The sequence below is a fragment of the Melozone crissalis genome, unplaced genomic scaffold (assembly GCF_028551555.1).
Source record: "Melozone crissalis strain CALT ecotype California unplaced genomic scaffold, PUWL_Pcris_2 ptg000063l_1, whole genome shotgun sequence".
Classification (NCBI taxonomy): domain Eukaryota; kingdom Metazoa; phylum Chordata; class Aves; order Passeriformes; family Passerellidae; genus Melozone; species Melozone crissalis.
This window is the reverse complement of record NW_026535841.1, coordinates 11,146,366-11,171,095: the sequence shown is the minus strand read 5'-3', so window position 1 is coordinate 11,171,095 and position 24,730 is coordinate 11,146,366. Positions and strand designations below refer to the sequence as shown.

General features: G+C 52.9%; 1 protein-coding gene across 3 annotated transcripts in view; it reads left to right on the top strand.

Moving 5' to 3' along the window:
* Window positions 1-4,297: 4,297 nt before the first annotated feature.
* The window catches only part of SGSM1 (small G protein signaling modulator 1), a 32,561-nt gene continuing 12,128 nt past the window's right edge, over window positions 4,298-24,730 (top strand). For 2 of the 3 annotated variants that reach the window (XM_054288576.1, XM_054288577.1), the window contains exons 1-12: window positions 4,298-4,353; window positions 4,449-4,492; window positions 13,407-13,482; window positions 17,447-17,609; window positions 18,352-18,504; window positions 18,956-19,023; window positions 19,162-19,307; window positions 19,711-19,842; window positions 20,325-20,449; window positions 21,829-21,896; window positions 23,095-23,258; window positions 23,612-23,741. In XM_054288576.1, the coding sequence (XP_054144551.1) occupies window positions 4,335-4,353; window positions 4,449-4,492; window positions 13,407-13,482; window positions 17,447-17,609; window positions 18,352-18,504; window positions 18,956-19,023; window positions 19,162-19,307; window positions 19,711-19,842; window positions 20,325-20,449; window positions 21,829-21,896; window positions 23,095-23,258; window positions 23,612-23,741 (1,288 nt within the window). In that variant the 5' untranslated portion in view covers window positions 4,298-4,334. Of the gene's footprint in view, window positions 4,354-4,448; window positions 4,493-13,406; window positions 13,483-17,446; window positions 17,610-18,351; window positions 18,505-18,955; window positions 19,024-19,161; window positions 19,308-19,710; window positions 19,843-20,324; window positions 20,450-21,828; window positions 21,897-23,091; window positions 23,259-23,611; window positions 23,742-24,730 lie in introns of all 3 variants that reach the window. The other variant, XM_054288575.1, reaches the window with a different exon arrangement.

The following is a 24,730-nucleotide window of genomic DNA, read 5'->3' as shown; positions in this document are numbered from 1 at the left end:
TCTGGGGTGTGAATTGCTGGGGAAAAAGCCACACGAAAATGAAATAACTTTCACAGGATGGGATGGCAGGGTCCCCAAAGCCACCGCTCTGCCCTGTGACAGTTCCACAGCAAAATTCATTGCAGGGCCTGCACAGACCTGGGGTCACCGGGTTCTCCCGGGGCTCTGGGGGCCTTTCCCAGCCTTTCCCAGCTTTAATTAAAAGCAGCTCCAGGAGAGATGGGGCCGGAGCTGCGGCTCCAGGGCCGTGGTGAGCGGGTTGCTGTGACGACGGTGACATCGTGACGCAGCTGCCCGGCACAGGGAAGCCTCTGGACACTGTTAATCCCCCAGGCACACACACGGGGACCAGTCAGAAACCTCCAGTTAAAAGCACATTTGTGGTTTTTTATTTTTTGTTTCGTTTTGTTTGTGTCTGGCCCTGGCGGCTTTGGCTGTCGTAGGATGGAATCGCACAATCGTGGAATTGTTTTGTTACAGATATGTTTTATGAAAAATCTTTTCTTCAAGATTTTTTCTCTTAAAGCTGAGAAGCTTCAAGAACAAAATGTAAACAATAATTATTTGCTGCTGTAGAATGCAACAGGTGGATCTGTGATTGGTCTCATGTGGTTGTTTCTAATTAATGGCCAATCACAGTGAGCTGGCTTAGATTTTCTGAAAGTCAGGAGCTTTTGTTATTATTCTTTTTCTATTCTTTGCTAGCCTTCTGATGAAATCCTTTCTTCTATTCTTTTAGTATATTTTTAATATATCATTTTAATATATATCATAAAATAATAAATCAGCTTTCTAAAACATGGAGTCAGATCCTCATCTCTTCCCTCATCCAGACCCCTGTAAACACCACCACAATTAGCTCCTTCTCTGCTGCTGGCCCTTCTTTTCTCCGGGTGGATTAACATGGAATGGCTCGGTGGGACAGGTGGGAGATCCCCCCGTGCCCACACCCTGCCCCTGCTCAGGAGGGCTCAGCAGACGGGCTCAGGCACTGCCAGGGCTCTGTGGGAAGCAGGGACAGCCCCAGCATCCTTCGAACACCGCACAGGCACCCCTTCCCCAGTGCGGAGCAGCGGCTCTTCAAACTCTGAAGCTTTTTCCTCATAAAAAGTCTCTCGTGTCCCTCACACCAAGCTATTAAATCCCGCTCGGTGGGGCAGAGCTGGGCCTGCAGGGATGTCTGCGGCCGGAGCTATTCCCGTAGCCGGAGCCGTGCCGGGTGTGCAGCGCAGGGATGCTCACGCTGCCGCTCTCCGGGATCTCGCCGTGCTCAGGCACGGCCCCAGCACGGTGGATGCTCCTCTCCAGCCCGGGGCTGGGCAGAGCCGTCGGTTCGGTGCCTGCACGGCTGGCAGAGCCCCCGGGCTGGCTGGGGAATGAGCCGTGAACGCTGCCGGTGCTCCCCCGGCGGGGCAGCGCTGTCAGATCCATCACCCGAGAGCTCTGACATCTCCGCTGCTTTTGGGAGCTGCAAGGTGGAAAGAGCTGCTGGACACGGGAGGAGGGCAGGGGAGAGGGGTCCTGGGGAGGTCATGGAATGGTTTGGGTTGGAAGGGACCTTAAAGAGCAGCCAGGGACACCCCTGCCATGGCAGGGACAACTCGCGCTGTCCCAGCTGCTCCAAAATTGTCCAAACTGGGCACTTCCAGGGATGGAGCAGCCACAGCTTCTCTGGGCATCCTATACCAAGGCCTCACCACTCACAGGGAGCAATTCCTTCTCTATATCCTGTTTCTACACCTGAGACATTGTGGTCAGACAGTCTCTGTACTGCCTCACCCTCTTACTTCTGCTTTTTCCCTGTTATTTTCCTCATTAAAAGCACAAGTCACTCCAGACTCAAAATGCAGAGTTTAAATCCAGCTCCAATCAGATTTAAATTTGAATATCCCTTGCTTTGGAAGTTGTTTCTAAACACCGGGATGACTTGATTAGCAGAATGCTTTTATCCCACCTGCTCAGCCATGCAGGGGAGTGAATTGTGGTCTTAAAACAGCTATCGTGCTTAAGCCTCAGAGGCAGCAGTGGGGAGTTTAATTTAATTAGCATGATACTCGGAGATGTAACTTAATCACATTAAGTGTAGATCAACGTGCTCTCATTTAAGCTCTCCAAGCTCCAGAAAACAGGGGCCAATCATCTCCCACCTGGCCTTAATCTGGGGAGAGGCAGAATTTTCCAAGGAAAAGGAGCCAGCAAGGCTTGGGGGGAGCTTGTCCCTGTGCTTTTTTTCAGATTTTCTCCCAAAGATTCTGGGACCCATCTGGTCCAGCAATCACATTCCTCCGAGTTACATTTGTGCTAAATGGGTGTTTAACAAGCAAATAAACAGCAAAAAGCAAACAGAGGACACGGAAATACAGGTACAGCCCAGGCTTCCTCCTGGCCGCTGGAAGGCACAGAAGGGACAAAATTTGGATTAATCCCGAGGCTGGAGCTCCCTCCTGTTCTCCTGCCAGACTGGGCAGTGCAGGGAACTGCTGGGGAGGGTGAAACAGGAAAGCCTTATAAATATGATTGCCTGTCAAAAGATTTTGAGAATATAGAAACTATAAGCGAGATTGAAATGAAAGCAAGCTTTGAGATACCTCAGTTAGTGAACAATGGTGTGGCCAGGTGAAGGTAATCCCCTTTTGATGGAACAACACCCTCTGCTTGCAGACAGGCCCAAGGGTCAGAGCAGACCCTACAGCTTGGCAGAAGGGGCCCAAAGAGGAGTTTTTAGGGTTTAAAATGTAACACAGTATGGTAATGTAATGATTCTTATAGGCTGTATGGAAATGCTATAGGATTTGTATATTGTACTAGACTGGTTAGTGAGAATCAGAATATTCAACACAGAAGAAGATTTAGTGTATTGTAACAGGAACCTCACTCTCTTGCCCTCTTACCCTTTTACTCTCTTACACTCTCATCCTCTCTCCCCCTCTTTTCTCTCGGGCCTGCTCTGAGCTGTGGCTGGCAGCTCCCAGCAGGGCCCTGCACCCAGGCCCTTTGCAATAAACCCCAAGTTCCTGACCTGGCTGCAGAGATCTCTCATCTCCGTCCATCCCGACCATGCCACCCCCTGACGCTCCTACAGGGAACCATGGGGATGATGTCCCTGCTGTCACCAGAGCCACCGAGGATGCAAAGCTCTGAGGCAGAGGATGCAGCCCAGCTCTGGGGGCTGCCGGGGGTGTCCCTGCCGGGATGGAGCCCCGGTGCAGCGGGAACAGACGGGGCCGTGCCGTGGCCGCTGCCCTGGCACCGCCGCCGTTTGTAGTTATTGGAAACCGGACTGCGGAGGAGCCAGGATGCTGTTTCTATGGAAATGTCCTGGAGCAGTAAACCAGGGAAGAGGAAAACAGGAGGGACGGTGATGGAGCTGCAGGCAGGGCGCTCTCGGAGGGGCTGTGCCGGTGTGATTTTGAGATGAGGCTTTGGGGGGGTCTCTGGTCGTGGTCACCTCCCCGCCGTGCTGGAGCTCAGCGGAGCGGGGCTGGAAGGTTCACGCCTGAAAGGGCGCGGCTGTTCCTCCCCTGTGAGGGACCCCAGAGCCCTGACCCCTGTCCGAGGCCACACACTGCCCCGGCCGTCCCCATGAGCGGGGACACCCCCAGGGCTCTCCGGTGTCACCCAGCCCCGCCACCCCCGTCCCCGGGCACTCGGGGCTGGGATAACGGGGAGATAACCGGGGGTGCGGGCACCTGGCCGGGATAACGGGGATCAGCTGCTGGGGGGGCTGGAGGCGACACCGGGAGCCGGGGAACGGCTGTGATCGCACCGTGGGACCGGTCCCGGTGGAGACCAGGGCGAGAGCACCGGCCCGGACCCGGTCGCCCCTCGGGCCGGGGGTGTCGGTGCCGGGGGTACGGGGCGAGCCGGGGGCTGCGGATGCCGGGAGTACCGGGTGCCGGTGCCGGGGTACCGGAGCCGCGGGTACCGGAATATCGGGGTGCCTGTGCAGGGGTACCGGAGCCGCGAGTAGCGGGGTACCGGCGTGCCGGGAGTGTCGGTGCCGGGGTACCGGAGCCGCGAGTAGCGGGGTGCGGGGAGTATCGGGGTGCCATGAGTACCGGGTGCCGGAGCTGGGGTACTGGAAGAGCGGGTACCGGGAGTACCGGGGTACCGGAGCCGCAGTGCCGGTGTGCCGGTGCCATGAGTACCGGGGTGCCGGGAGTACCGGGGTACCGGAGCCATCAGTACCAGGACACCGGGGTACCGGGGTCCCGGGGTGCCGGTGCCGGTCGCGGATTGGCGGCGGCGGCGCGGCCCCTCCCCGGCGGGCGGGGGGCGGTGCGGGCCCGGCCCGGTGCCCGGCAGTCTGCGGGCGCTGCGGAGCGAGCGCGGCCATGGCGGCGGCCCCGGCGGGTACGGCGGGCGGGGAGCGCGGCCGGGCACCGGGGCTGGGCTGGGCAGGGCAGGGCAGCACTAACGGGGTCTCTTCTCCTCATTTCTCCCCGCAGAGGCGGAGACCCGGCAGCGGCTGCTGCGCACCGTGAAGAAGGAGGTGGGTGCGGGACCCCCGGGAGCAGCCCCGGTTCCACCGGTTCCGCTGGCTCCGGCTGCTGCTGCTGGTGCTATGGGGTTCAGACCCCCCAAAAACGCATCCCGGAGCGGGGCCCAGAGCCCGGCCGGGCGCGGTTGCGGTCCCGGGGGGCGGAGGAGCATCCCTGCAGCGCTTGGAAAATCCTTGGAAAAATCGCCTTTGGCTGGGAGCAGAGCGCGCCACAACTTGGGATTTTCCGCAGGGAAAAGGGGCGAGTCCCGGCGCTGCATCCTTCCCTGGGGAGCGGGGATGGGATGAGCCCTTCCCGCAGCTCCCGGGCAGGGCGGGGGGCAGCGGGGGAAAAGGGGGGATCAAATGTGTGTGCCCGGAGCGGGGGGTGGCGTTCTGCATCTCGCCGTGCTGCCCCTCCTCGGGCATCCTTAACTCTATTAGTTTGTGCGTTGTTTCGTGTCCGTGTTTATCCCGTGTGTCACAGCCGAGCCCGCGGTCCATCGAGTCCCGGAGCCGGGGCACCGGGGGCTGCTGTCGCTGTTGTCATGTCTTGCCCACGTTCTGTCCCCGCAGGTCACCTCCCGGGATGCCGGATGGAGGGAGGAGGTTTTGTGTTTTGCTCCTGGCGTTACGAGCATCCCGCTATCCCTTTACAGGGTGTGGGATCTGCTGCTCGGAGCCGGGAGGAGCAGAGCCGTGGGCGGTGGGTCTGGGGACGGTGACAGCGCTGCCCATCCCGACCACTTCCCACCTTTAATCCTGTGCTGAGGAATACCACTGGTTGCCCCAGCAACGGCTGTTAAGCCAGGGAAAAGGGTATGACATTTATTTAGCGTTGTGGATGGAGCTGCCATCTCATTATTGCTGTCTGTGGCGGCTCCTGAGTGCAGAGACAGCTCTGCTGCTGCAGGGTGGGAGCCAGGGCTGCTCCTGCTTCCCCCAGAGCATCTCCTGTGCTGGCCTTCAGTGCTGGCTTTGCTGGCTCCCAGGGCTGGGGAAAGTGGAGCTGGTACTCAGGGAGCAGAGCTGGGCTTGGCTCCTGCCCTGCTGCTGGTTTTGGGGGAGATAATGTGGGTTTGGTGAATGTGGGTGCAGCCTGGGGAGAGCCCTCCTGCCCTGTGAGGAGCCACCTCGGTGCTGTGAGCTGGGTTTGTCACTCGCTGGGCTCTCCGCAGCAGCCCCTTGGTGCTGACACGGAGCAGAGGGTTTTTCCTGGTGATCCCATTGCTCAGGATGCTGGTGTGGGTCCCCTGCAGGCACCAGGTGGTTGGGATCCCAAATTCCCTTGGGATTTGCCTGCTGGAAGTGCTGGGCTTGGGCAGGGGCTGTGGGTGCACGGCCACACAGGTTGGGGAGTTCCGTGGAGGGAAATTCCCAGTGTGCTCCTGTGGGAATTAAAAACCTGGGGAAAAGATGATCCTGTAGGTTATGGGGTTAATTATTCAGCACCACCCTTGAAACCAGGAGCAGGTGGGGCATTCCTGTGCCTGTTGCTCTCTGCTCATGCTTTTGGTTTTCCTTCCTCTTCTAGGCTGACCTCAGGTTAAGTCAGGAGCTTGTGCAGACTCCAAGGAGCACTAGAAAGGGCCAGGTGCAGAAATTTGGGTTTTTTCCCCTACTCCCACAATTTTAACCTTTCTCAAAGCTGTATTATTCTCATTTCACAAGGCCACACCTGGTTTTGCTCCCTGAGTGCAGGTGAGCCCTGCTGGGAGCAGGGACAGTCCTTGGGGAGCTGTGCCACATCTGTCACCCCAGGGCCACAACTGAGAGCACAAACACTGGGGAGCAGCTCTGATCTGAGCAGGGACACAAACAATAAACTGGAATCAGCCAGGGCACCGAGCAGCCCTCAGTATTTGGCTGTTGCCATGGTTAGGGACTGGGCTCTGGAGCAGCCCTGTGCTGCAGTGGATGTGCAGGTTGAGATGAGCTGTGTTCTCTGTCACCATCTTCTTCCTCCCCCCCAAGCCCATATGGCCACAATAAATCAAAGCAAGCCTGGGAGCTGCAGGATTGACTGTTTGTCAGCAGGCTGCAAGGCAAGGATGGAGTCTGAGTCTGAGAGGCATCCTCTGTGCTGTTATGCAGGGTGAGCAGCATGACCAACACTTTTTCAGGGCTTTTATCAGGTGGAATGAGGCTTTTTTACCTACCCAGAAATACCCAGGTTTGGAGGGGTGTGGGTTTTCAACTAGAAATATTCCCTTTGTAACCTCTCCTCCTTCTTTTACAAGTTTTGTTTTGAAGAGAGGAGAGCCCTGAGCTCTGTTTCCAGAGCAAGGGAAGCAGCTGCTACCTGTGCAATCCACCTGCACACGTGTCCCTGGAGTGTGAGCTCAGAGAAGAGCTGGGTGCTGTGTGTGAAAGCAAACAGTCATCTTGGTCCTTCTTCTGCAAAAAAAAAAAAAAAAAAACCAAACTTAGTTTATGTTTAACTTGCCACTCAGGAAGCAGCTCCGAGTCTTTGCTCATCAGCAACTGTTGGACCTGCATTGAATATTTTTGCTGCCTGCTCTTAGAATTGTTTCAAATATTGGGGTTGACCACCACAGCCTGCTTGTCTCCTGCCAGATAAATTGTTTATTTTTCAGTAGCTGGGATGGTTGTCAGCGTGTAGCTGTTGACTAATTCCTCCATCATGTGTCATGGGAACAGCAGTCAGTCTCTTCCTCCCACCCTTTCACAGGAGCTTTCCCTGCTTTGCAGCCATGCTGCCTGGTTTGTGGCTAAATAACACAAATGACTGGTAAGAGCAATGTTTTTGCAGTTGGGTTTTTTTTTTAATGTGTGCCTGCTATTCCAAAATATCAGATTGCAGGCATCAGTGCCAGCTATTTCATTCTGGATGGGTAGAAAATTGTAAATTAATTTAATGTTACTGAGGTTTGAAATATTAATGTTGAGAGCTTTAAGTGTTCTCAAGGTTCTCAAAGCCAGTTTATTAAAAAAAAAAATAAAAAAAAGGGAGAAGGCCTTTGTGTAGCTGTCAAAAGTGTTCAGGCAGGATAAGGACGAGGATGATGAGTTTCAGGTTGGTGATGAAAGCTGCTGTTGGCAGAGGGGACCCTCTGATGTCTCTCAAGCACCCGGGGCAGCCTTTTTCAGATATTTCTGTGCCAGGAGAGAACAGAGAGGGCCCTTAATGCAGCATTTCTCGATTGCCTGCATCGATCTGCTCTGAAGAGCAGCCCTGATCACTGGGGACCATTTCCTCTCCTCTCAGAGATGAAAGCAGGGCTGTGCACAAGAGCTCTCGTGCTCCAGGAACCCCTGCCTTGAGTCTTCCATCCCCAGAGCAGGTTTGGTGCTGCTTTCCCCTTTCCTCACACCTTCCCTGGGCCAGGGCACCCTCTGCCAAAATTCCCTGCCTGCATCCTGGCTGTTGCCATGGAGATACCTGGATTTGCACGGATTCGGGGCAGTTTGGGAGCTGGAAGTTGCCCTTGGTTTCAGCATCATCCTTTGCCACGTTCCAGTGAACCCAAAGGACTCCTCAGGGTGCCATCAGTGCCTTGGAAAAACAGGGAATTTGGGATGTGGTGAGAGCAGAGCCCAGCCTTGAGGCTGGAAACACAGAAATGACTAAAGTTTGCCTCAGATGCTTCCTTAAATGTCTGCATTGAGCATTTTCAGCGAGCAGTGCCCACAGATGGCGTGGAAATGTGCCTTTGACAAGCACAACAGGAATAGCACCAGCTAGAACGTGATCCCAGGCTGCTGAAATCAGTGTTGCAAACAGGGAATTTTTTTTTTTTTGGCCGAAAAAGTTGACGAAAGTCTGCTGCAAAACACTCTGAGCAAACACACGTGGCTGGGATCGCCCCCTGTGCCCCCCCTAATGCAATGTTGCATTATGGATCCTTCCGTTAATGCATTTTAAATTCATTTTCCAGCCAAACTGCAGGAATATTCTGAGTTGTTCTCCTGCCTTATCCCCCTCAGGAGCATCACCCCAGTGCCCAGCTGTGAGCACAGGGAAGGGCTGGCCTGGAATTCCCTCCTGTGTGCCATGTGGAGCATCCCTCAGCTGCAGCGAGGTGCCATCTTTTATTCAGCAAGTGGTCATAAATAATGAAATAAGACTTTTCAGAAAAGCCAGAGGTCTCAGTGGGCTGCGGGGTGATCGATGTTGCTGAGGCAGCAGGAACAGGGAGCTGCCAAATGGCTCTCAAGGCAAGTGCCTGGTGCCACCAGAGCTGTCCCCGTGCTGTCCCCTCGTGCCAGGGGCCACCAGAATTAATCTGGGTGTGAATTCTGCCTGTGCCCTGCAGCTGGAGGGATTTTAACTAATCCCAGCACGATTAATTTGGATTTTGGGTGTAAATTCTGCCTGTGCCCTGCAGCTGGGGGGGTTTAAACTGATCCCAGCACGATTAATTTGGATTTTGGGTGTAAATTCTGCCTGTGCCCTGCAGCTGGGGGGGGGGTTTAAACTGATCCCAGCACGATTAATTTGGATTTTTTTGTAGTGATCAGCCACTAAACTCTTGGAGAAGTGGCTGAGGGTGGTGCTGAGCAGTGCCTGGCACCTGCTTTGGGATCATCAGGGTGTTTGTTGCTGTAGGGATCAGGAAGGTGGCAAGGCAGGAAAAGCAGAAAAAACTGCAGCCCCTGATCTGACAGCCCGTGTAGAGGTGGATGTTCAGAGGGAGCAGGAGACCTCTCCATCCTGTCATCTCCATCATCTCCATCTCCATTCTTTGCTGTAAATCCTTTGGGTTTGGGATGGGATGCTCTCCCACTGCTTTGGCTCCAGTTTGGAGCTGCTGTGCCCCATTTTTTGCTCATCCAGGCATTTTTTGGTGCTGGAAATGGCATCCAGGCCCATTCCTGCATCTGGTGGCCAGGAGCATCCCCATAGCTGCCCTCAGCCTGTGACAATGTGAGTGGGCTTGACCCTGGAACAGGACTGGGAAATTGGGAAAAGGATCTCCCTGGAGGCTCTGTTTGCATCTGGCTTGCTGTAAACAATTTCACAGAGTTCTGAGCATGGCCAAATAGACAGGAGGTGCTGTGCATCCACAGAAATGCCTGAATAACCTGTGCAAGAGTCAGGAAAATGGGCTGCAAATGATCCAGGGTGCAGGTCCTGCAGGGAAAAGCCTGACCAGGTACAACAGCTGAGAGTCAATATTGCCTTGGGCTAATCAAACCTGCAGTTCTCAGTGTGCTCCTGGTCCCTGCACCTCAGTGGTGGCTGTGCTGTGATAATATTTGTGTAAATGACAGCAGGGCTGGGTGACAGCAGAGCTGGGCTTTGGATGATGAATAACCCTGGGAATTTTGCAGCAGAGAGGTCTGAGCTTCATCCTTCATCCTTCATCCCTCCCTGGGGCTGTTGGGCAGGTGAGGGTTTGATTTCCCTTTCCAGGGGGGCTGTTTGTGCTGTTGTGGAATACTTGATGATGTTCCTCTCGTGTTTACCTCCAGCTAAATCATTAGTTGCCGTTTTAATTTCCTTTCTAATAAAAGAAGAGCAAACATCTCATTTCTCTGGGCTGGCGTGAGATCCAGAGTGGGCAGCTTCATCTGTTGGGATTGTTCTGGCTGCAGTCTGAGAGAATTAGCATTAAAATGCATAAAAACAGCACATTCAGAGGCTGTTCAAGGCTGCTGTGTGCAGGGAACCAAGGGGTGTCACAAATCCCATGGCAGATCCCATCTGGCTCTGGGAGAGTCCTTTGGGGTCTGCAGGCAGCAGCACAGCAGATCTCTCAGGAGTTTTGGGTTTCTCTGCCCCTGAGCTGCCCTAGAGATGCCAGCTGTGTCTGTTTGGGCAAATTTAGGATGGTTTTGTTGGAAAACTTTCTTGGTAGGTAGAGGAAGTTGGGATCTCTTGGCTCCATTCCCTGGAAGTGTTGATTCTGTTCCCTGGACAGCTTGGATGGGGCTTGGAGCATCCTGGATTAGTGGAAGCTGTCCATGCACTGCAGGGATGAACTTTAGGTTCTTTCCTACCCAAACCATTCCAGGATTCCAAGATATCCCTTGTTTTGTGTTACAAGGTCTTGTGTGTCTGTCTGTGCTGGTGAGTGCCCTTGTTGCTCTTTCCACTTCCAGTCCTTTAGACTTGGTTTATTTTTAGTGTTCCAACCTCAGTGATATTTTTATTATTTTTTTTTTTTTACCTTTAATGAGTAATTTTCCACTAAACTGTGTCCCTTGGAAGGTGTTTTGTTTGAGCCTCGAGCGTGCCGGTGGTCTGTGCAGTGTTGGCACTGAAATGCCCACTCAGAGCTGTGTCCTGCTGTCCTGGATGGTCCCCAGGCCCTGGACAGACAGATGGTCACTGCCCTGCAGGCACTGTGTCAATGCACTGAAATTTCAAACAAGTATTTGAATATACTCCTTATATTCCAGTATTTCCTGATTGAATCAGAAGCTGGTAAAGACATAACTCTGCAAATTGATTTTCAGGTGTATTTTGTGGAGGTGTGGGGGTAAAATCCTGACACCACCAGTGCTGCCATGAGTGTACATTTAATATCTGTGTGAGATATTAACTCACACAGAGCAAGCTCAGCCTGCCTGGGTGAGGGTCAGGAGCCATCTGGACAAGGGAGGCTCAGCCAAATTTCAGGGAATCCCTGAGGGTCCCTGTGGTGTTTGCAGGGGTTGCAGGATGAGGGAAGAGATGAGGATCTGACTTCTGTTTCAGAAGGCTGATTTATTATTTTATTATATATATATTATGATGAAATATATATATTATATTATATTATATTATATTATATTATATTATATTATATTATATTATATTATATTATATTAATAGAAGGCTAGCTAAGAATAGAATAGGAAAGGAATAACAATAAAAAAATCTTGTGACTCTCAGAGAGCCTGAAACAGCCAGACTGTGATTGGCCATTTATTACAAACAACCACATGAGACCAATCAAAGATGCACCTGAGCAGGATGCCAGGATATCTGTGGTGGGAATTCCAGGTGGAGGGAAAGGGGCAGCACGTGGTGGGCACATGGATGGAGGTTTGTGTGCTGCTCCCCATCCCTGCTCCATCCTGCAGCCAAGCCTGGGGATGTGTGGGAGACAGAGGCTCCTCTCCTCTTGCTGGGACTGGCTCTGTCCCTGTTTTTGTTGCTGAAATGTAAAATTAAATGATGCTGGAGCAAGGAGCCCTCAGTGAGGATGCAGCTGCTCCTTCCCTGGTGGCCAGGTGGGGCTCTGGGACAAGGGGGAAACTGAAGATGGGAGATGAGGAATGAAGGAGAACCAGGAGAAAACTGCAGAGGGAGATGAGGAATGGAGGAGCGCAAGGAGAAGACTGAAGGTGAGAGGTGAGGAGTGAAGGAGAACCAGGAGAAACCTGAAGATGGGAGATAAGGAACGAAGGAGCACCAGGAGAAAACTGGAGATGGGAGATAGAGAATGAAGGAGCACAAAGAGAAAACTGAAGGTAGGAGGTGAGGAATGAAGGAGCATCAGGGGAAAACTGAAGATGAGAGATGAGGAGTGAAGGAACACCAGGAGAAAATTGAAGATGGGAGATAGAGAATGAAGGAGCACCAGGAGGAGCCCTGACCAGGGGCAGCTGCAGTTTTAGGACACAACAGGGCACTGAGGTGGAAGATGGAGCTTTATCCTGGTCCCTGGGGTGTTCCTGCCGGTGGAATCGCTGCTCTGAGCACAGGGCTGGGATGTGGGAGGTGTGGAAGGTGCAGGAGCTGGACCATGAGGAATTCCCCAGTGCTCTGAGGCACCTCCAGTCCCCAGTTCCACATCTCAGTGACATTCCCTGCTGTGGCTTCCTGACTCAGTACCAGCTCATCTGGCATCCAGGGAAGCCTCAGAGCTCCCTGTTGGTCACTGAGCAGGGAGCAGGGCTGGGATCTCACCTGGTGCCTCTGACAGAGCAGCTCTTGGCTCCGCTCTTAATCCATACTCAGGATTTCCTTTATGGAGCTGTCAGCCGTGCATAACTGCCCTTGATTATACCTTGCAGGGGAGTTTAATTCCCCAAATGATGCCATTAAAGGGCCTCTCATTGCTGCCAAGGTTTGCTTGGCCAAGCCCTGACCTGCTGTGTTTCCCTGTGCCCTCAGGGACAGCGCCTTGCTCAGCAGAGCTCCCTTCACACCCTCAGCTCTGTGCTGGCAACACTTCCCCCTGTGTTTTCCAAAACCAAGATGTTGCAGAGGCACTGGGAGATGAGATCCAGGCGTGCTGGCAGCTGTGTTTGAAGGGAAAAGTGGTTGGGAAGTGAATGTTTAAGGAGCAGAGATTCAGCTGGGCTTTGGCTGCCTGCAGCAGGGTGAGGGAGGGTGACAGCTGGGGATGGATGTCACCACCCTCCTGTCTGCTCCCTGCAGCAATTTCGTGTGGGGTCCTGTTTGTTTTTGTCCCCTGATGGTGGCCCTGGTGAGCACTAAGGGACAGCTTGCCCTGGGTCAGCTGAGTGCCAGCTCTGAGGCAGGGAGGTCACAGCTGCTGGCACTGCCCTGCAGATGGGGTTCCTGGGCACAGCTGGTGCCAGGTGATCACTGAGTTAGGCATTGATGGAGGGCTGCAGCCATTTGGGACAGCTGTGTCACAGGGAACTTGTCAAGCAGAATGAGAGAACAGAACAATGCTGTAAAAACCTTAAATATGAGATTTGGGTACCTTTATTAGATGTCTTTTGTCTAAGTGATGCTCAGTTCCCTCAGTTAATCCTCAGCTCATCCTTTTTCCTACAACGATTTCTGTGAATTTTCTGTGATTTTTCTCAGAAATGAAAAACCCCTTTTTTTATACCTTTTTGAGGTAGTGGTGATGCTCAGCAGGCAGAGCTGCATCAATCCTCTGTGAGCTCTCCTGTGCCATTGGGATAACCTGGGAGCAGAGGGGGCTCCTGTGCACCCACCCCACTGCAGATCCATGGCTGAAATTCCGTGTTTTCCCTGACTGCCTCTGTCCTGCAGGTGAAGCAGATCATGGAGGAGGCTGTGACGAGGAAGTTTGTGCATGAGGACAGCAGCCACATCATCTCCTTCTGTGGTGAGTCTCCTGTGCTGGCCTGCACTGAGGGGTTTTGGTGCTGTGCCACTCCTGGGAACCCATTCCAGCTCCAGGACCTTGGGCTGGGGGAATGGGGAGTGCCAGAGGATGGATTGTCCTGGCAGAGGTCACAATCCCTGAGGTTTTTGTGCTTAAAATATACAGGGGTGTGTGAAAAGAGGGAGGGATGCTGGCAGTGAGGAAGGACAAGAAACAATATTTTATTTTTAAATTCCCTAGAGAATTGATCCAGCTGAAAGCCTGTCAAGTCCAAATCTTTTCTTTGCTGTTATGGAATAGGAGTTTGTGGAAAGGTGTGACAGTGTTCACAGGGGTCTTAGGATGAGGGAAGAGATGAGGATTTGACTCCATGTTTCAGAAGGCTCGATTTATTATTTTATGATATATATTACATTAAAACTATACTAAAGGAATAGAAGAAAGGATTTCCTCAGAAGGTTAGCTAAGAATAGAATAAGAAGGAATGATAACAAAGGTTTGTGGCTTGGTCTCTCTGTCTGAGCCAGCTGACTGTCATTGGCCATTAATTAGAAGCAACCACATGAGACCAATCACAGATGCACCTGTTTCATTCCACAGCAGCAGATAACCATTGTTTACATTTTGTTCCTGAGGTCTCTCAGCTTCTCAGGAGGAAAAAACCTAAGGAAAGGATTTTTCATAAGAGATGTCTGTGACAGAAAGGAGGCTGGGCTTTCTCCTTTCCTGCTGGGCCCTCGCACCAAAGACACCCAGGATCCTGTTCCCAGCCCCTGTGTGGCATTGAAAGAGCAGAGCAGACCTCCAGGTGTGACTCATTCCCTGCTTTTCTGTGCAGCACGAGGCTCCTCAAGCTGCCATTATTTATAGACAGGGAGCTGAGGCGTCCAGGCACCAAGGGCTCCTTGCTCCCTTCTGCCCTCCTAAGACGCTGCTGCATTTCCCTGCTTCCTGGTGTCCCCCTCCTGCTGGAATGGAGCATCTCCACCTTCCCCAGTGCTGTGGCTCTCCAGGAGCTGGGTGAGCTCATAAATAACCTGTCTCCCTGCCAAGCAGAGCGTGCTGCACGCCTGGAGCTGCCCTTTTCCCTGGAGAGAGCTGCCTTGCCTTGCCTTCCCTTCGCAGCAGAGCCCTCAGCGCAGCACAAAGCCCAGGGATGGAGCCAGGGGGCTGGCAGGGAAGGGCAGCAGCTGGCAGGGGGGGTTTGGAGCACACAAACAGGAGCTGGCATCTGTCACACCCAGGCTGCCCTAGGAGGCTGATGGGGAGCGCAGGGTTTGGTGCCCACGTCAGCCAGGGCTGCTCAGCCCCAGGGGTTTGGGTCATGTCACGGCTCTGGGCAGCTCAGGAATATTTTCAGTGAGAGCTGCCCCTTAGCTGGGTGTAGCTGATGCACCACAGATTATATCCTGGCTCTGCTGTAAGTTATATCCTGAGGGATGAGGAGAATCTCTTTGCAGTGGTGGCAAAACTGAGCTCCAAAGCTCATCCTGTTTAAAAGTCCTGCCATCACCCCTGGATTTAGTAGAGCATGGGGAGGGTTTTTCCTGTGGAAGCAGCCCATTTCCCTGCAGTTTGCCAGCAGGAGAGGTGTTTTGCATGGGTTCAGATCTGGCGCTGGGAACAGATGCTGCTGACAGCTCTGTCTTGGTGCTCTGTGCCAGGGGCCTGGCAGGAGCTGGGATTTCTCCCTGCCTGGCAGGAGCTGGGATGTGCTGCCTGTGACCTGAGCACAGTGAGAGAGCACCAGTGCTCCCATTTGTCTGCTGGGAGTTTGGAATGCAACTGGTGGCACTGGGAGCTCCCTTTTTGGGGTGCAGCAGGAGCAGCCCTGGCTGCTCATCCCCCATGGATACCTGAGCTTTCAGCACCAACCTGAGCTGTGCACTCAAATGTGCATCTCTAGGTGCAGTCCCAGGCAGGTGGGGCTGTCTGTCACTTGTATTTCAGCCATGGAGCATAGGACACATGAGGGAGGTGTTTGGCAAAGCCATGGAGCAGTTTGGGGTTTATTTTATTTGTGGCTGCACATAATCCTGGGACAGATGAGACCCTCTGGGCTTTGGGAGGGCTTGTGCAGGGCCTGGTTTCCATGCAGTGGTTGCTGGGGGTCAGCAGGGCTGGGCTGGCCCAAATCTGTTGTTGTTCTGCCAGCACAGGCTGTGCCTCATCCCCCCTCGGATGCTGCTGCTGCTGGGCACTGAGCTCAGGCATGGATCAGGGCAGGATAATGAGCCTCTCCCAGCCTGGGAGCTGCTGAGATGGGCTGCAGGAATGCCTTTTTCCATGTCTCCATGGAGTTGTTGAGCTGCAGGGAATTGTGCCTCTCCAGGCAGGAGGGGAAGCAGCATCCATCCGGGCTCAGCTCAGCAGCGCTGGCTTCCCGGGGAGGAGGGAGCAGAACTTGTCCTTGTCACACCCGGATCAAGGGCCTGAGGATGTGGGTCTGTGTGATTTTCCAGGGCTTTGATCAGCCTGTTTAATCAGCCTGTGTTTGGCACCAGACATCCATCCTGAGCCCTCCCAGGGGGTTTGGGAACGAGCTGCTGGCTGAGCCGTGCTGTGTGAGCCTTTCTGTGGAGTCATGGCTCATTCCTGGGATCCTGGCAGGGCAGGGAAGGTGTCTGGGGCTGTCTGGGCACTCACTGGGGTTTGGTGAGTGCCTCTGGGTGCAGTTCAGGACATGGAGACAGGCACTGCCTTCCACAGGGGCTTAATGAGTCCCCATGTCTCCCAAAGCCAGGCTGAGCTGCTGGCACTGCCTGTGGTTTATCCCCTGGTTCTTTGTTCCTTTCAGCTTTTCAGAAAAATGTTTGTATGAACATGGAGATTTTTTGGGGGAAGTTGCCCCATTTCCTGTGCTGCTTTAGAAACCTTCAGGGTGCCTGTCCTTGCTCCTGAGCTTTCTCCTCCTGACTTGCACCATCCCAGCACAGAGTGTGAAACCTCCTGTTCCAGCTGTGCCCATCCCTCAGACTGGGCTGAAGGGAAAACATCAGGGAGATGCTGGTTTCTCCACAATCCACAAGAAACCACAAAAAAACCACAAAAAGAAGAGTGTCAGCCTGTTTGCCCTCCTGCCTGGAGGAGCTGTAGTGCTTGTTGCTAATTCCCATGTGGGGTAGGATTACAATTTCCTGAAGCCAAGGTGGGGATGTCTCTGCCTTCAGATTTACTGTCTGAGGAGTTTTAGGAGCTTCCATCCATGGAAGTGTTCAAGGATAGGTTGGATGGGGCTTAGAGCAACCTGGTCTAGTAGGAGCGCTCCTGATGAACAGTCCCTTTATGGATTCCTTGAAATCTCCTCAGACCCTGGGGGTGCTGTGAGGTCTCCACACAACCTTCTCTTCCCCAGGCTGAACAGCCCCACCTCTCTCAGCCTGACTCCGTAGGGAAGGTGCTCCAGAGACCCCTAGGTTGGCTCAGTTGGCACAGTGCTACTAAAGCCAAGATTGTGTGGTACTATAACTGTGTGTATTCCATTGATGGGCCAATCCCTCAAAGAGCTCGACTGGGTGATACTTGTGGCTCTTTCCAAGTGGGAATATCCTGATCCTGTGGCCTGTGCTCTCTCAGCCTGACTCCATAGGGAAGGTGCTCCAGAAACCCCCAGGTCGGCTGAGTTGGGTAGAGCACAACACTACTAAAGCCAAGATTCTGTGGTGCTATAACTGTGTGCTCCACAACCCCTCAAAGAGCTGGACTGGGTGATCCCTGTGGGTCCTTCCAGCTGGGAATATCCTGATCCTGAGGCCTGTGCTCTCTCAGCCTGACTCCACAGGGAAGCTGCTCCAGTGACCCTGAGGTTGGCTGAGTTGGGTAGAGCACGGCACTACTGAAGCCAAGACTGCCATAACTCCATGTTCCATTGATGGGCCAATCCCTCAAAGAGCTGGACTGGGTGAGCCCTGTGGCTCCTTCCAGCTGGGAATACCCTGATCCTGAGGCCCTGTGCTCTCTGCAGCCGCCGTGGAATGCTGTGTGCTGTTCGGGCTGAAGCGGAGGGCGGCCGGCTTCCTGCGCAGCAACAAGATCGCAGCGCTCTTCATGAAGGTGGGCAAGAGCTTCCCCCTGGCAGAGGAGCTCTGCAGGAAGGTGCAGGACCTGGAGCAGCTCATTGAGAACGCGTAAGGCACCAGCGTGGCTGCCAGTCCTCCGTGCTCACTCGGGTTTTGGGGTGGGAAGTGTGGTTTGGGTCCAGCTTGAGCCTCGACAGGAGGAATTGCTCCTTCAGTCTTCTCCCCTGGGTTTTTTATGTCTTGACCAAACTGGTTGGTGTTTTAGGAGACTGGGTTGTGGTTTAAGCAGGCATGGACAAGTTTTAAGTCTCACTGCCTCTGCTCTGGTGCTTCAGGGAGAGCTGAGCACGCTGCTCCTGAGCTGTCAGAGTTTATGGACCAGTTCACCAAGCTGGAACCATGTTTGGCCTTTCTCAGTGTGCAGGGACTCAAAGCTGCAGTAATTCAGCTGCTGTTTGGGAGAGGATTACTCATCCTTGGACAATTAGCAGGGAGATGGATGGAGCAGTTACCTGCGGGCAGGAATTTTAAGCCGTCCTAAGATGAGCTGCTCTGCCTGTGAGCTCAGCCATGGAAATGTGTGTGGGCTGTGCTGAGGGAGAGCAGAGTTCTGGGGTTGTATTTACAGTGGGGAACTGATTTGGTGATGAGGTTTCAAATGCAGGTGTGGCTCCTCTGGAGCAGGGGGTGGGATAGGGACAGGAAACACGTCCAGATCTCAGTGCCAGGCAATTCCCTGGGATCCTCCAGTCAACACCCCCAAACCCCTGGTGACAAGAGTGCCCTGGGCTCCCTCAGAGTTCAGGGGTGAGCCTGTGGTGTTGTTGTCTCTTGTCTTGTACCCCTAAAGGAGAAACCAGGCCCAGGGGGTCCCGGAGAACGTGCGCAAGGTGCCCAAGCTGCCCAACCTGTCTCCTCAGGCCATCCGGCACCTCTGGATCCGCACAGCCCTCTTCGAAAAGGTCCTGGATAAAATCGTGCACTACCTGGTGGAGAACAGCAGGTGAGCACTGGCACTGCCCACCCCTGTCCTGCCCATGGCACTGGGGGTGAGGAACACCTGTATCCACATGGGACAGGGAAATCCCTGCATGGCACAGGCCAGGTGTGTCACTCAGTGGGACTCCGATGGATGCCCTGCTGCTGGTGACCACTGTGCACTCCCTAAAATACAGACAGGATTGTCTGTATGAATGAATGAATTGTTGTCAGGGCTGCATTGTCCTTGTCTTCTGGGATCTGCATGCTCAGGTGTCCTGTGCTGGGACAGGTTAGTTAGGAGATGGTGATGCTTGCAATGTGCTGCTCCCCAGGAATTTCTCAGCCTGTTTAGGGCTTCTTGCCCTCTCCCCATCAAAGGGTGATACAGAAAGAGAAGGGCATGATGAGGATTTAAAGCACTCATCTATAACTTTGCAGTGCTCCAGCATTCTGCTGTCCTTTATCTCTTCTAGTAAGTACTATGAGAAGGAAGCTCTCCTGATGGATCCTGTGGATGGGCCAATTCTGGCATCTTTGTTGGGTAACACTTGCTTCACTTGCTTTCCCTCCTTGCTTTCCAAACCCATGCTCCCAAATCTGCAATCTGCAGATGCGGGAGGTGACCGTGGCCGTGGGATCAAGGATGGTTCCCTTATGTTTGGGGTGTTCCTCTCCACAGTGGGGCCCTGTGCACTGGAATACACCAAGATGAAGACTGCTGACCACTTCTGGACAGACCCCTCTGCAGATGAGCTGGTCCAGAGGCACAGGATCCACAGCTCCCACTGCCGCCAGGATTCACCAACCAAGCGTCCGGCGCTCTGTGTGAGTGGGGGAAAAACCTCTCTGCCGCTCCCAATCCACAGCATCTGGGCTCCCTTTGCTTGGAAAGGCCTCTGGAGCCAAAGTCTTTGTGGCAGAGGTGCTGGGGATGTGGCCCATGGAGAGCAGTGGCGTGCCAGCTCTCCTGGCACTGCATGCCAGGGTCTGTGTCCCTGGGATCATCATGTATGAACAGAAAGCTGAATCTGCTCTGTGCATTGCAAACAAAATTCACTCCTGGGGCTTCTCTGCGCTTGGACAGAGTCAGAAATCCCCTTAGAGGGCCCTGAGGGAAGGATTTCTAGTAGTGACTCTCATAAGTGAGGAGGGAATGAGGTTGAAGAGAAGCTTTGAGGAAGCCAGAGGGTGTCTGTGCTCACCTCACATTTGTGGGCATCTCTTGCAGATTCAGAAAAGGCATTCCAGTGGCAGCATGGATGACAGGCCATCCCTGTCTGCCAGGGACTACGTGGAGTCCCTGCACCAGAACTCCCGAGCCACGCTCCTGTATGGCAAGAACAACGTCCTGGTGCAGCCGGTGAGTCCTGCTGGGCTTGCAAACCCTGCTGCTCTGCCCATCAGCACCTTGTTCTGTCCCAAACTGCTCTTGGATGCAGAAAAGCACATTTTCCATTTGGGAAGGCAGTGAGTGGGCTGTGTTTGTGGAGGTTTTGGTGGTGGAAGAGCTCTGCTCCAGCCTGGGTGGGAATACAGGCTCCTCTCCCTGCCCATTCTTTGCCACAAAACTTCTCCTGTCCCCTCCTGCTTCTTGTAGTCAAATAAATGAAGTGCAAACTGCTTTTAGGTGGAGCTATTAGGTTTTCCTTGCTGGGAAATTGCTCTCAGCCCTTTTCCAAGGCCTTGACGTGTCCTGGAGTCTGTGCTAGGAGGTTTTCCAGGGACACAGTGAGTTCCTCCCTGTTTGTGACTGGGTGGGCAGGGCTGTGTGAGGGGCCACAGCTGGGCTCCAGGGCTTTGTGCTGCTTCCAGCTCAGTGTGCCACTGTGTTTCTCCTCCCAGACAGATGACATGGAGGCAATCCCAGGGTACCTGTCCCTTCACCAGACTGCTGACATCATGGCACTCAAGTGGACCCCCAACCAGCTGATGAATGGCTCCGTGGGGGACCTGGACTATGAGAAGAGGTGAATGGGGTGGGGAAAGTGTTCCCCTGGGTCAGAGTTTGCATCTGGGATGCAGAACCCATCACAGCTTTCCCAGAGAAACGCCATCACCCTTGAGCCTGTAATGGAAGGAGGCAGGGAGAGCGTGGCAAGAGGTGGAGTGAGGTGTGTCTGTGCTGGGAAGTGCTCAGAGAGGGAGTGGGGCTTGTTCCAAAGCACACACAGTGGTTTTGTTTGTTGCCCTGGGGGATTTTTTTGAGGGGAATGCTCTCCCTCCCTCCTGGCACATTGTGCTGCTAGGTTTCTCCTGGCTCCAGGAAAGTGGGAGTGTTTAGCACACTGATACTTTCACCTAGAGATCTTCTTCAGCAGAACTTTGTCTCCATTTAATTCATTTTCAGTTGTAGTTTTTTGTTTACCTGTGTACTTTTCATCTCCCCTTTCTTCTTGGCCCCTGGGCCGTCCAGTTGAGCCTGGTACCCTCCCCTAAAATCTGTTTCCATCTCTACACTCCTTTTCTGAGTTCTTGCCTTGGGCATCAGCCTAAGCTCTAAAAATTCCCAGTGTCAAGACGTGACCAAGGAAGAGAGGAGGCAGATGGCACAGTGAGTATGACTGCACAGGGAGTCACTCCTGCACACCTTCCTGTCCTTCACGAACTGTTCTTAATGCTATTTAAGCACTATTTTTACAAAGTGGCAGATGCTGCTGCTGCAGCTCAGAATCTGGAAATTTGCTTTGTTGCAAAGCAGTGGGCTGTGATTGAGTGCTGACACCCTTGGACAGCAGTGCTGGGCTCTCTACAGGAATGAAACCCTGCTGTCTGCTCTGTCTGGTGGCCACCAGCTCTCCAGCATGTTCTAGATCTGCTCAGACACCTCCAGGTGCCTGTGCTGAGGCAGTTCTGGAACAGAAGCAGCTGAGGCCAAACCTGTTGTGAGCTCTGAAAAAACCCCACAAATTGTGAGGGTTTATTTCCCCTCCGTGGGGCAGAGCAGCAGCCCAGGCTTGGACCTCACTGCACATTTCCCTGGGGCTCCAGGGATGCTCCTGAGGGATTCTTGGGGTGCCCAGAGGAGAGTGCTCAGCTCTGCAGGGCTCCAGTCCCTCCCTGCAGTTGCCAGGATCCATGGGCACATTTCCTGTGCCTGGGAACAGTGTGAGGGCAGAGAAACCACCCAGGGCAGGCAGGACAGGACTGAGCTGAGGTGGCAGGGACGGTTCCTGGCTCTGGAGGCACATTGTCACTCATCAGGCTGGCATCACTGCTCTGGGATCGCATCCTTTCTGCGGCTTTGGCTGCTGCCAGGGGGTGAGGAGCAGGGTTTGGAGCTGCTGTGAGCAGCAGCAGAGCCTCTCCCACCCTGGAGGCTCAGAGCTTCCCTGTCCCTCTGTTGCAGCGTGTACTGGGACTATGCCATGACCATTCGCCTGGAGGAGATCGTGTACCTGCACTGCCACCAGCAGGGTAAGGCCACACCTGGGCATGCTGGGGGCTCTGGCACCTGGACTTGATCCCTTACCCCTGGGACACGGTTCTGCTGAGGCTCCAGGGCAGTTCCCAGAGTTCTGGGTGGTCGCTGTGATTTAAGTGCTTCTAGAAAAGTCTTTCCCCAGCTCCTGGCTGTGGTGTGTCACAGACGTGTTTTATGAAAAATCCTTTCCTTAGGATTTTTTCTCCTGAGAAGATGAGAAGCCTCAGAAGCAAAATATAAACAATAATTATCTGCTGCTGTAAAATGCAACAGGTGGATCGGTGATTGGTCTCATATAGCTATTTCTAATTAATGGCCAATCACAGTCCAACTGTCCAAACTGTCTCAGTCACAAGCCTCTGTTATCATTCCTTTTCTATTCTTAGCTAACCTTCTAGTAAAATCCTCTCTTCTATTCTTTTAGTATAGTTTTAATATAATATATGTCATAAAATGATAAATCAAGCCTTCTGAAACATGGAGTCAACATTCTCATCTCTTCCCTCATCCTAAAACCCCTGTGAACACCACAATGGTGCTTGGCTGTGAGTGCTCCCTGCACTGATTTCCAAGGGAGGGATCCCAACTAAGCCTTTTCCAGGGTCTGTTTTATCATGGACTTAGAGAAGAATCCACACAAGGAAGAAAGTCCTTATTTCCCATTCCCTGAGCTTTCCAGTGTTCACAGGGGTCTGAGGATGAGGGAAGAGATGAGGATCTGACTCCATGTTTCAGAAGGCTTGATTTATTATTTTATGATATATATGATACTATATTTTACTATATTTATTATTTTATAAATATATATTATTTTTATATTTGATTTATTATTTTATATATTATATGATATTTTATGATATATATAATATTAAAACTATACTAAAAAGGATTTCATCAGAAGGCTAGCAAAGAATAGAAAAAGAAAGAATTAATAACAAAGGCTTGTGGCTTGGATGGAGAGTCCAAGCCAGCTGACTGTGATTGGCCATTAATTAGAAACAGCCACACGAGACCAATCACAGATGCACCTGTTGCATTCCACAGCAGCAGATAACCATTGTTCACATTTCGTTCCTGAGGCCTCTCAGCTTCTCAGGAGGAAAAATCCTAAGGAAAGGATTTTTCAGGCCATATCATGGCTGCACCGTTTCCCTCACTGACGGCTGTGTGTGCTCTCGCTGTTGCCAGCAGTAGACAGCGGTGGCACGGTGGTCCTGGTGAGCCAGGATGGCATCCAGAGGCCACCTCTGCGCTTCCCCCGTGGAGGACACCTGCTGCAGTTCCTGTCCTGCCTGGAGAACGGCCTCCTGCCCCACGGGCAGCTGGACCCACCCCTCTGGTCACAGCGGGGAAAGGTGGGTGCCTCTCCCTGCTGGGGTTCCCTCTGCCTGGCATTAGTGGCTGCTGTGTTTTAAATGACCCCCTCCCCAAATTAATAAATTCAGTTAATTAATATTAAGTGTGGTGGTTGGGTTTAGCTCATGCCAAGTTAAACAGACCCTTCTGGAAAACTGTGGGATGGTTGCCCATGAGGGTTTGGCTCTCTGGGCTGTACTTACCCTTATGGATTCACCTGCCACTGGAAACTTGATCCAGGGGCTGCTCCAGCCCAGGGAATGTGCAGATATAGCAAAGCAGGTGGGGCAGGAGCTCGGGAAGGGAGTGGTTGGACATGGGTGGCTGGTGAAGGGCAGATTCTGCTCCCCAGGGAAAGGTGTTCCCCAAACTGAAGAAGAGAAGCCCCCAGGGCTCCTCCGAGTCCGCGTCTGACAAGGAGGATGATGAAGCCACGGATTATGTCTTCAGGATCATCTACCCTGGGACTCAGACAGAGTTTGGTGAGTGCAGGGCAGCCTTTGGGGGGGCTGGAGGAGCTGGGACGTGGCACTGGTGGGCACAAGGCAAACTGGGAGGTGGTTCCGGGGAGGGGCTCTGCTTGTGCCAGTGCTGCCTGATTTAAATATCATCATTTAAATCATTTAAATCAGTCACCCTGGGAGGGTGGGAGACCCTGGCATAGAGAGCAGCCAGGTGTGGCTGCCCCATCCCTGGAAGGGTCCAAGACCAGGCTTGGATGGGGCTTGAGGCAATCTGGGATCATGGAAGGTGTCCCTACCCGTGGCAAGGAGTAGAACTAAATAATCTCTAAATTGCTTTCCAACCCAGTCATTCCATGATTCTATGGGGTTTTTTGGGGGGTTTTTGGGGTTTGCTTTTTTTGTTTTGGTTTTCTTTTTTTTTTTTGGTTTGGTTTGGTTGTTTTTTTTTTTTTGTTATTACTTCCACTTGCTACTGAGTGCTTTGTTTCTTACCTGCACAACAGCATTGATGGTCAGCCACAACCCCCTCTTAATGACACCCTCATAATATCAGTAAAAAGGTTCACTTTGGTCACTTGGGGGCCACCTTCTGCCATCCCAAGCCCCCAGGGCTGATTCTTCTCTAGCTGCCCCCAGGCTGCAGTAAATCCAGTGATGTTCCCTCAGTGTGGCTCCTGCAGCACAGAGGGGAGGTCCCAGCACCCTGCTCTGCCTTCAGGCCCTAACTCGAGGGAGGGGATGCTGCTGGATTATCCAAAGCAGAAATCCTTCTTCATGCCTGCTGGTGAATGATCTGAACGTGGCTGAAATGTCTGTACATTTGTCCTCACTCTTCTGTGAGGTGCCAGAAACTGTTTTCTATCATCATAGGTGACTTTAGAAGTGGGAGAAAATGAGTTTTATATGGAAGACTTGTGGAGTCCTCTTTTGAAAAGCTCTGAAATGGGATGGAAACCTTTTTCCTACATTTTGGAGGCTATGATGGAGAAATTACATCCGCTGTGACT